General features: G+C 38.3%; 1 protein-coding gene across 17 annotated transcripts in view; it reads left to right on the forward strand.

The window, feature by feature from the left end:
• LOC127972857 (CUGBP Elav-like family member 2) overlaps nt 1-12,179 on the forward strand; it is a 138,333-nt gene that overhangs the window by 111,608 nt on the left and 14,546 nt on the right. For 10 of the 17 annotated variants that reach the window (XM_052576718.1, XM_052576707.1, XM_052576688.1 and 7 more), the window contains 3 exons: nt 3,501-3,580; nt 8,032-8,253; nt 9,882-9,945. In XM_052576718.1, coding sequence (XP_052432678.1) covers nt 3,501-3,580; nt 8,032-8,253; nt 9,882-9,945 — 366 coding nt within the window. The remainder of the gene's footprint in view (nt 1-3,500; nt 3,581-8,031; nt 8,254-9,881; nt 9,946-12,179) is intronic. The other 7 variants (XM_052576831.1, XM_052576747.1, XM_052576729.1 and 4 more) reach the window with 1 other exon arrangement.

Below are 12,179 nucleotides of genomic sequence, written 5' to 3' on the forward strand. Positions count from 1 at the left end.
GACCAATCACCATCAAGTATTCCACAGGGCTGCGTAAAAATAATAATCGCTTTTCTTGGAAATTCTTTCATTCTATCTCGTCGTTAACAGCTTCTTATCTCAACAGATCATAGTTTGTTCGAAGTGTGAGCGAACTGTGTAGTCGCAGGTCAGTAAAAACGAGGACTTTGAGAGTTGAAAAGGAAAGTTTTTTCCACATTTCTCTCTGTTTCTCTAGAGTTTTGCACCCTGCCAGTGGCTACAAATATCACCCTTAGAGTGTCCAAAACTGCTTTAATGATGAGGCTAAATTAACAACCCTGAAAATAAACAGACTTTCATTCGGCTTTCACTTGTGGCGATGCTCTGCTTCGCCGAGGCCTGATTTACCCACTCTGAAGACATAAAGAGGTTGAATCAGAGTGCTAGTAAACAGAGAGATGCTAATGAGAAGAAGAGAATAAAGGTATGTTCACTGGAGCTTGTAGACTGTGCCAGAAGATATACAGCGCAACCGCGTGGTCGTAACGCCACACTGCAATGCAGAATTAAAATGTGTAAAATGTAAATTGACATGATGCTCCTTTTTTGTCCTATCATTTAATTTGAATAAAATGCATTCAAATGCAATTAAAACATGCAGTGAATACATTTCTTTTATGTGGAGCATCTTTAAATTTCTGAATGTTAAATTTCTATTGGTATTTTGGGGGTTTGGGGGTTTTATTTATTATATTAAAAGTTTTTTTTTTTATGTCTATATCAAGACAATATTAAAATATAAGGTAATAATAAAATAAATAAATAACTAAATTATTTATGACTGAACATGGTTGGTTCAAACTGTGAAATGTCATGTGGTGCGACTCCAAAAAAAACAAAAAATATAATTCATGATATTTGTAAAATACTGTTTACCTATATATATATATATATATATATATATATATATATATATATATATATATATATATATATATATATATAAATATATAACTAAAGCTTTCCAGAAAGTACAATTTATAGAGCATCACAGTCCCGCCCACAGCCCGAGAGAGCTTAGGTGCCGGAAGTAAATTTCCCATTCATTTCTCCCATTGACGTTTTGGAAAAATCCGTATCTAAAGAGTTTAAGAGCATGTCTGAGGATAACCAGCTATGGGCTGAACTCATAAGCATACAACATATCATTTTGAGTGAAAAAAACTAAGAGAAAATCCCAAAAAAGTCAAAGGTACAAGACTGTGTACATATTTTCATTTCCGAGTGAAGGAACTTCTCATCCCATAAACCACCGCGCCTCACTGAATTCAACTGAAGCCACAACCGCGAAAGAGCCTTTTGAGCGACTTCCAAATCTGATGACGGCCGCACAACCTTTTTCCTCCAGTGAATTTTATTTTATATAGTGAATGTGCAGTTAATAGCAGTTCTTTCAGTATTAATTGTGTAAATAAATAGTGTTTTATATAGGTATTGTATATAATTTTATATTTATCATTGTGTATTTTGTCCGCGATAACGTCAGCAACATGGTGCAGTGCTTAGTAACTGATTGCAATCACCGCTCAGTCGTCAACACATGTCGTTGCCATGAATTATTACACAAATGTTCAGTAAATGCATGAAGAGGTATGCCTAGGCTAAATATTGTTTTGACAGTGGCATTATAAAATGATTGATATGACTCATACCATATGAAGGCTACAGTAGCCTAGCTGAAGTGAATGAAGCTAACTAACGTTACCAACCTACCTGCAAAACTCACCAAAACTTTGTAGGTCTTGTCCCTCATGCTGGCCCTTAAAAAAAAAACCCACGAGCTGACCCTCAGACACGCTACACTCAACTAACGTTACATGACCCGATTGGAAGAGGTTTTCACCCCTTTGAACACTTTTGTTTTCCTCCTTGAAAAAAGCCATCATGGCAGCCAAGGAGATCATGATTGCACTGATAAGTCTACCGTGCAATAACGCAACACAGTTTTTATTTTTTTATTAATGATCTTCAGTCTTCACGGACCTTTGCGGGGCTTAACCACACAGTTCCACCAATCAGATGCATCACTATTGTTCAGGGTTGTGAGTAATGAAGTATTTATCCAAGACATCGCAAATAAAAGGCATTTATCTCAAAACAAGGTTAGTGCCCCATGAACTTTTGCCGTTTATATGAGCATATACTATCGCTTAGTACATCTGTAGCTGGTTTTAAGTCTACCATGTATGGTTACGTTTTTATGGCTTATACCCCAAATGGAGAAATTGTATTGAATTCTTACTTCCGGCACCAGCTGTGGGCGGGACTGTGATGCTCTATTTATCCAGTTTATTGAGCTGACAGGTTTGTGTGCAACACTACATTTCCCATCATTCTTTGTGAGAGCATGAGAATGTTCCAGTAGGAAAAGAGGGAAAGTAATATGAAATTCCCCATCATGTCTGTGTTATTCTGGCCAACAACACCCGGACACAGAACACATTTTAAAATAGAGTTTCCAAATTTAAAAGGAACCATTTACGAAAAGACAGGACGCCAAGTCTTTGTTCTTTCCTCTCCTCCATTCTTTCCCTTCTATCTCAGCGTATTTGCATATGTAGACCTGTGAGAAGTAGTTAACCTATTAACTAGACTGCCCGTGCATGCGCTTATGTGTCTCCTCCATATGTATAAATGTGCTGTACTGCACTGTAGAGTAGAGCTCTTCAAACCGGGCTGCGTTTTTCCCCCAGCATGCCTCCATATGGCCTGTTCTTCTGGCTCCCACTTGCACCGCTTCGATTCCAAGACTTCTTGTCCCAGATGCCATTGCAAGCTCTCCCGAAACACACACTCCCCTCCAGGGATTGTTCGGCTTGATTACAGTTGTTTAAAAAGAAAGAAATTGGGTGCGTTTGTACATATTTATGAAAAGACTGATTATTAATGTGTTCATGGGGATATCAATTGTACAGGTGCTTCGGCACAAAGTTAATATTAAAATAATTTTGCATAGAAATATTGTGCATATGTTTGGCCTTGCAGTTTAAATTAAGCTTATGAGATGTGCCATTATTTTGATCATGTTAACACACTCTAATAAAGGTAATAATATCATGATATCATGTTGTTAGTTATCAAATTTTTGTTTTAGTATTAATCAAGAAATGTGACTGGTATTGGTATGAACAACTGCAGTTTTGGTATCACAGTAACCTTATAGGTAGAAACTATTTACCTCATACTACAGTTTCTAAGCCATCACACCAAATGAAAGTAAAGAACTGGTTCCATTGCTGACATTTTGTTGAGTGTGTATTTTGAGATGTTGAATGTTTATCTGAAGCTGAATGTTGAATGTTGATTGTTCTATTCTAGCAACTGTATAGCACTTGTTGTCTGCTGTGTTCTTTGTACGATCTTTGTTTTTTTGGCTTTATAACAACCTGTCCAACCCTTTTGTCTTGTTTTGTTTCTCTCTCGTCTCTCCTCCTTCCTCTCCTCTCCTCCCTCCCATGTTCCTCCCTTCCCTCCTGCAGGATGTGCGTTTGTCACGTTTTCTACCAGGGCTATGGCACAGAATGCAATCAAAGCCATGCATCAGTCTCAAACCATGGAGGTACTGTACCCTTGTCTTCTCTCTCTCTCTCTCTCTCTCTCTCTCTCTCTGCTTTGTTCCAAAACATAGTGAGCTGCCTATGTAGGCAGCGTTTTAAGGGTGCACTCCTGCTTCAAAAGTTGTTCCAAAAGTTGCTTTCTTTTGATCGTTGTTATAACTTTATTATGACCAAATTGTAATGTACACTTCGAGAAGACAATTTCATATTTCATTGTGTCAGAGTGGAAAAAAAAATCCTTCCAAGATGACATAAAATGCAGAAAGAAATTTCTATTCTAAATATAATTCATCACATAGCATCTATAAAATTAATTATTTATAATTAAAAGCAACCATTTTAATTATTTGCTTACTTTTTGTAAGCTTAGATATTATCAATACTAAAATATTATTGTCTAGTTAAAATGAACTCTTTTACCTAGTTTTTGTGGGTTTTTTTTATTTTATTTGTTCATTAGAGAGTTGTGCTGTTAGCTTAGCAACATGCTAATGTAAAACTCTATACTAAGTCAACTGCAAGTTGAGTCTGGCTCTTACATTTGATTCCGGTTCATTTCAACTTTGAACACAGAAATTGGTCGCTTTATTCAATATAAAGCTGCTAAGTTTGAAAATGAGGTAGTCACTACACTTTTGATAATGGACAATGCAGTTTTGCTAATGAAACCAGAGTATTTGTTTTTGCTTAGCATAATGCTAATGTGTCGACATTTACCATTACCATCTGCTTTGTTTTGCTTATTAGAATATGGTTGGTATCTTATTGTTAAGGGCTTTTTAACTTGTTGTTAAATGGATAGTTCCTCTGTTTAAAAAAAAAAAAACAGCTCATGCTGGTTAGGTAGGTTTTGTGCTGGTTTAAGCTGGTCCTTAGTGGTCATGTGCTGGTCCGACCCGTTTAGGACCAGCACATGACCAGCTAAGGACCAATCTAGTCAAACCAGTATCCCATCTTTAAAATACCAAATAGCATATGCTGTATTTTATCTACAGGGTGACCTTCAGTTGCTGGTCCCCTTTGACTTCAATACTATGGAAATTACCGGATACAATACTATGAAAAAAAAGAGAAGAACTATGTAAGTTAATGGGGGGGAACTATCCCTTTAACAACATGCTAACATTAATTTAACTTAGGATGCTCCTAGGCAAGTAAACAGTAAAGCAGCTCACTTGATTTAAGAACAGAGCCTCTCTTGCTCTTTCTATCTTCTTCTCTCTAATTTCTGTTTGAATTGGCGGCCAGTATTACTACTTTGTACAGATTCTAATACTTTCCCTATGAAGTTGAAACAAGATGAAACTTTTTTTTAAAACAGAATTTGCCCTCAGTCACTCTCTTTTCTATAGAACTTTCAACACCACATCAAGTGCTCCCTGTTATTACTGTCAGGCATTGCCAAAACCACCCCTGGCCAAACGGGTCAGACTAACAAGGACCCCCCGCACCAGCTGCGCAACCAGTCTGCCATTAGCAGATAGGTCTCACGGTGACGATGTCACAGACGCTTTAATAACAGCCCTCCGATGGGCCTTGCATTGTGATTGCCCTGTAGAATGCCGGCGTGCTGCTCTCAGAGTTTAGCAGTCCGTCTCAGTGCCTGTCAAAATGTCAAAGCTCTGACACACCAAATCAGAGGGTGCTGACAGCTGTCTAATACAGGGCCCTAACTATTTGACTGTGTGTGCGACTTTAGGTTTAAATTTCCCAGTTTTTAACACCAACGCCCGGGTTTAAAGACCACCTTTTAACCAATCAGAAGTCTCTGACACTAATGGATGTTGGAAGATGTTTTCTCTAGCCTCTGAAGGCCTGCAATTATCAATTTGTTGCCAAATTAACAAACATATCCATCTTTCGTCTAGCTGACCACGTATAATTGATAACCACCTTACCCCGTATAAGCTACATACTTTTCGCCAAGAGGAAAGTAATTACCCGGTTTAGAAAAGAGTGAGTGTTGTTGGTTTTCGGGCCATCTCTCCACCCTCCCCTCTCACCAAAGAATTTGTGGCCTTTCTGAATGTCATGACTTAATGAAAACAGAGATGACAGAGGGTGGTCATGCATGCGCCTGGGTACATGGGTATAGTTGCGTGGGGCCTTGCAGCTTTAGTGTAGTCTGCATTGGTTTGCAATAGTCTCCCTGGACATTCATCTCGTTTGATATGTCTGTCTCTTTTTATCTCTGTGATTGTGTTGCTGTGTTTTTGTGGCGTGTGTGTATGTGTGTCTCTCCACAGATGCACACTTGTCTCACCTGTATATTTTATGGGAGTGTGTGCATAGCAGCCCAGGTCATGTACTGTATATCTCTCTTAAATATGAAAAAGAACACACACATATATGTATAGTGTTGTACGATTAACATAAAAAACAAAATATTAAAATAAATCATAAAACAAGAGCCCAAGGGATCAAATAAAACATTTTATTTGTAATTTTTTTAGGGTGTAAATGTGAACTGGGCATGCTTTTGTAAGATTAACTACGGTCAAGAGTTACCGGTTTTAACAATGTTAACTTAAACTAACATTTTAGCTTCATTTTACTACTTTTCACATTAGCCGAAGCCCGTGGGGAGTATTTTTGTGTAGGAGAGGAAGACTGAGACAGAGCCAGTGAGTAATGAGATTTTTTAGGTCTCTAGAGATGTTCAAACGGCGATGGCACCACTCGATTGACAGCTTGAGTTAAATCTCATTTTTTTTCCCACCCCTTACAAGTTTTATTTTTACCTCCCCTCTGTCTGAGAGCAGAAATAAGAAAATCAGCTCTCCGAGTGAAAGGAACACTGCAGAACGCTCCGGGTGGATGTAAAGCGCTCCACCTCCAAGAAACTCTCAAATGTTCTCTTTTGCACACACACACACAAACGCGTACATACACACACACACACCCTAGCATTCTAGAGGGTCTGTGATCTTTAGTCTTTTTTTTTTTTTGTCAGACTGTGGTTTGCAGTTCAGAGAGAGCACAATAAAAAGCGGTAGAGTGATTTATCAGAGTGAATCAGCACCTGTAAGGTAGAGACAAGAGACAGAGACGTAGAATAATTGCCTTGAAGCACTCGTCTCAATCTTTGGTCCTCTTGTGGCTCCATATGGCTGCCCTGCGTTAGCTGCTGTTGCCTGAGGAACAGCTTTGATTTTAACACATGTAATGGTGTTGCTGAATGTTCTTAACTGAACACCATTTACAAAGTCTGTTTTCTGTAATGTAAGCTTATGTGTTTGCGTCAGAGAAGGTCTGTGTGATGATTTAAATATTCATCTTTTCCTCACACAAAGCAAAGTCTTTAGAAGACCTTGAATATAGCAAGTGATTTGTGTGGACTTAACGTTTAAATCTTGAGTGAATCTCATGCCCAGGTCAGATTTTATCCCAAACTAAGAAAGAATGAAGAAATTATGTTTTGCTTAAATAAAAGGAAAGCTATTTTGAATCATGAAAAAAGGGAGAACTAATTAAGCACATTCCTTACCATAGTTCTTATTGCCAAAATGAAAAAAAATTGCATTATTGTACAAAAAAATAAAATAATAAAAAAATAGATATTTCCATTAAGTATTTTGTTGTTGTAGTGTCTTCAATCTATGCAAATTTCCTTACAGTAAATGCCTATTATATTAATTGGAATCTGATTAGAATCAGGATTGAGAATAATATCAGTATATATATATTTAAAATTGTAAAATATAAATTGTCTTTATGCAGATTTCAATAAACAGTTCTAATCTAGTTATTAGAATCTAATGAGAATCACTACTGAAAATAAAGGGAATTACAAAATAAAAATAGGCAAAAAAAAAAAAAAAGAGAAAGAAAGATTTATTTTGAATGAATGGAGTAAAACGTACATTTTGGAATCTTTTAATACTAGAGATTTTTGTATGAGACATTCTACTCAGCTTTTGTGAAAGAACAAAGAACTGTTTTCGAGGAACGTAATGGTGAGTAGATCATGAGGAAATGTTACATTTTGCTTGAATAACCCATTCAAGAACTAACACACCGCTTGCTATGCACACACACCCTTCTCTCATTATATTCTGACCCCCAGGTCTTTAGTTAAATGGGCATCACAGGTCAGCCTCGTGATGTTTAGATTTGTTTGCTTTCGTCGGGGAGCGAGATAGAAAGCGCGAGAGATCAGCAGAAATGCGGCAGGTCTGCAGGCTCGCTCTCTCAGACGGATGATGAAATAGTTTTATAAAGCAGGAAATCGCTTTCCTGGGAAATAAAATCAGCAGCACAGCACAGAACTCTCATTTCACCAAGAACTCCCGTCGCTCCAGCGGTTGTGTGTGTGTTTGTGTGCCATTATCGGTTTATGCAGTACCACTGCACATGATCATTGCTCTTCTAGATATTTAGCGTGCCCTCTTTTTTTTTTTTACCCCTCTTCCTTTTCCACTTTCCTTCTCTCTCTTACAATCTGTCCACACAGGGCTGCTCCTCCCCCATGGTGGTGAAGTTTGCCGACACGCAGAAGGATAAGGAACAGCGGCGGCTGCAGCAGCAGTTGGCGCAGCAGATGCAGCAGTTGAACAGCGCGTCTGCCTGGGGCAGCCTGACCGGCCTGACTGGCCTCACCCCACAGTATCTGGCAGTAAGAGGACACACCCACGCAGCCACGCCAACCAGCAGCACAGCCAACGCAGCCGTCGCAGTCAGTCACTGTCTCCGCCCACCTGCCCCGCCCCTCACCTCTCTTGATCTCTCTGAGCCAGTCTTAACCCTTTCCAAATCTCTCATCTGTTGAACGTCGAGCATGCCTTGATCGAAACCAGTCCCCATACTCAATTGTGAAGGGTGGTGCTGCCATTTAGAAGCTGTTAGGGCAGTGGTTTGTGACATTTTTTAAATCTATAGTCAAAAGAATAATAAGCCATGATCCCAAACCAGCCAACGCTGAGATCAATCACCACAATTCATCCCGTGGCATGATGCATTGCAAAGAATGTAGGCCTAATCAAATAAAAATGTAACAAATTATAAAAATTATAATTATATAAATAATACATATAAAAATTTATATAGGAATGTATACTAGGCTTTAAGAATCATGGTAGGTCTGTCTTAAAAGGTTTATGCAATATTATTTTACATATTTTTCTCTATAGAGAAAATGAAAGAGATTTTTACTTCCAGAATCGGGCTTGGGTTGTGTTGTGTAATTGGATTGGGTTGAGGACAATGCACAAATTCCCTGTTTCACTCATGCCCGTATTCATCCTCCTAAATATAAAGAGGATATAACATGGTGGTGACATTTACTTGCGTTTATTCCATAAGAACAGTGGGTGAGGATTTAAAGGACCATGCAAGAGCATTGGGACAGGGCCATCTTTCCCATCATTCCGCTTCTCCTTTTTCTGCCTTTCTACACTTCCCTGTCATTTTGAGGTTACGTTTAGCTTTTAAGCTGTCTGAGGGGTCTAACTCAATGCCATCTTAATCCTCTAGAGTCATTTAGAGTCTGCTTTCCTCTTCCCTTTCATGTGCAGAAACTGCCCAGGACAGCAACACACTGCCAGCAGAACTGACGAGTGACTCTTAGCATGACAGTTTTCACTGGCACCGATGTATGAGGCTAATACATTGAAGTGGTCCTCAAGTCTTTTATGATTTTGTACCTCTGAATATTTTTACATGGTTTTTACTCTCAGCACTATGTTTTATGTTAATCGGGAATTATTGTTTTAAGAGACCACAGAGTCCACAGCTGGCATTATTTCTTGACTAAAATATATTAATTGATTTAGGTTGATAACATTTCTAACATAGTATTTTAATCTTAAAAAAAATAAATAATAATAATAATAATAAACTAAACCTCAAACTGAGTTTTTGTCCTAACCAGCTGGATCGCAATAATTTGCCATGCCATAAGCCATTTTGTTGTGCTAAGAAGTTCTATTAACACTGCACATATGTTGTGTATTAGAAATCAAATATTTTTTAATTGGCTTAAGTTATTTTTTTGTTGTTATTAATGCATTTATTACAAATAAATATTTTGTTTAATGCAAAACTAGAGCGGGATCAATTCAAATACTTGAGGAACACCAGTTACTAAAAAACTTGAAATAACAGATAGGGGCTTTTGTGTTGCTTTACTGTTGACAGACTTTCTCACTCCAGACAACATGAAACATGAAAACAAACCACAATGTTTCATTCATATTTAGCTAACACTAGCTCCTTCAAACATTATCCTTAAATATCCATCACCATAAGCCAATACATAATAGTGATTACACATTAATGGTCTATTTCTCTCTCTTTTTCTCACAGTTGCTCCAGCAAGCGACCTCCTCCAGTAACCTAGGAGCGTTCAGTGGTATTCAACAAATGGCAGGTGAGATACTGAACTCAGTTCTGTGTTAACCCAACTAGCCCCATTGTAACGCCACAACTAAACGTCCATTATCCCTACTAAACCATTCAAACCAGCTCTGGATTGCATTAAAAAACAAACAAAAACAAAAAAAACAAAAAAACAGTTTGACACCTCAACCCTGAGCAGATACAGGATCAGCAGAGGTTCGGCTGAGCTAAACATTCTCATCCTTCCTCAGAATTTATATTCAACATGCTGCAGAGTTCTTGGCTTTATACAATGTGCAGCACACCTGGACACAATGTAATGTTTGTAAGTGTGTGTGTGTGTGTGTGTGTGTGTGTGTGTGTGTGTGAGAGAGTGTCAGAATTTGATGATGAACTAAGGCTTGATTGATCACATAAAAGCCATTCTTTCCACGCCTGTTCTGATGTGCATCAAACCTTTTTTTCTCTTGGAGGAGAAGTTTGTCTCATCATCAAATCACATTTCTTTGCCTGAACTCTGGGAGGCTTATGGGAGACCAAATCATGATGATATGCCCCATCAACCCTCAGATGTTCTCATCTTTTACATTTTCACTTTAGCAGTTCTCAGAGAAGAAGAAAAATGAAAGTACCCTTATCCAGGCCACTTATCACAGTTTGTTTATGCCATGAATACTGTCAAATTCACCAGAAACCCGCAGAGAATTCAGCAACACAAGATGGTTTCTTCGTCGAAGCAACATGATATGTTATTCTATCTTCACGCTGACTTGGTTTAGCACTCTGGAAAATGATTAGTGTTTTACAACATCTGCCAATGAGCTCCTGCTTGCGTCGGGTGTTAGACAGGTGCATGTTGTTCTCTCTTTGACAGTTTTTATGCCTCTGACATTATGCTAGATGCAACAAAAAATTTAAGTCCCTCTTAAATTAAACTTTTTTGCATTTTCAATGTTTTTTCGCTGTCTTGTGCGTTACATTCCCAGTGTGCGTCTCTGTTCTTGTCAGGTCTTAATTGTGGTCTGTTTATCAAGCTGCCAGGCCTTCAAGGAAAGTGAAATATTTATAGCACACACGCTAGCCTAATTTCAGCTGCTAAGGATGAAAGAAAAAGAACGTATTAGCATCCAGAATGGCTTACAGTGTGTGTAGGATGAGCGCCTTTATCTCCTAAAGCTTCCCTCCCATACAACAGTTTTGCACACCAGAGAGTAGCTTCCTCATTAATAAAGGCTCTTGTGGAGAGGGTGAGCAGGACTGTGGTGTTTTTGTTTACCATTATGAAGAGCTCTGGAAGCTCTCGTTTAAGTTTAGTGGTACATCTGCGACAGCCTCTCAGCGAGAATGAAGTTCACATCGAGCCAAACCAGCAGCAGCTGCCACCACACAATTAAAGAGCGGGAAATTCCCACATTACCATAACAATTGAATTTTCTGGACCTCATTTTTTTTAAAGCAATATATTCTCCCAAAACAGATTAGTTTAGACATCTAATCGAACTGGTTTACTTGAGGAAATGAATGGGAACTGGTCAAGCATGATGGACAAACTAGTTTTTATTTTTATTATACATACAGATTATATACAGCTATTTGTCTGTGCTGGATTAAAGATACCGTTCAACCAGAATTTAAAATTCTGTAATTTGCTCATGTGTCATTCCAAACCTTTTTGGCCTATTTCTTTTGTGGAACAGAAAGGAAGATATTTGTTTAAATGTCCAAGCTGCACTTTTACATATGATGAAATTTGTTAAGTACTTGTTATACATTAAAATATGGCACATAAAGACTTTTCACCAGGTTCAGTCAATGACATTTGACTGTGTTGACGCTAAACTTGGCACGACACATCTTGATTTGCCACATTCGAATTTACCTCAGCACAAATGAGCCAAACTCAACCAAACATCTAAGTATACAGTAGTCATAGCCATGGCCTAGTGGTTGACTTACACCGAGTCCAACCCTTCTCCTAGATTACCACTATCCTGCGGAATTTAGCTCTAGTCCTAATTAAACACACCTGAACCAACTAATCAAGGTCTTCAGGATTACTAGAAACTTTGAGGTAAGTTTGTTGGGGGAGGCAGTAGCTAAACTCTGCAGGACATTCCTGGCATACAGACATGTCGATCTGTGAAGTTCATGGAAGAGATGCAGGTTTAAATCCGATCTGCCTCATCCCTCATCAATCCCACTATACTTTTTTTGTTCTACTGTCTGTTGATGTGGAACAACGGCCAAAAATTTAAATGTAAAAAG

This window comes from Carassius gibelio, chromosome A4 (genome assembly GCF_023724105.1).
Source record: "Carassius gibelio isolate Cgi1373 ecotype wild population from Czech Republic chromosome A4, carGib1.2-hapl.c, whole genome shotgun sequence".
Classification (NCBI taxonomy): Eukaryota; Metazoa; Chordata; class Actinopteri; order Cypriniformes; family Cyprinidae; genus Carassius; species Carassius gibelio.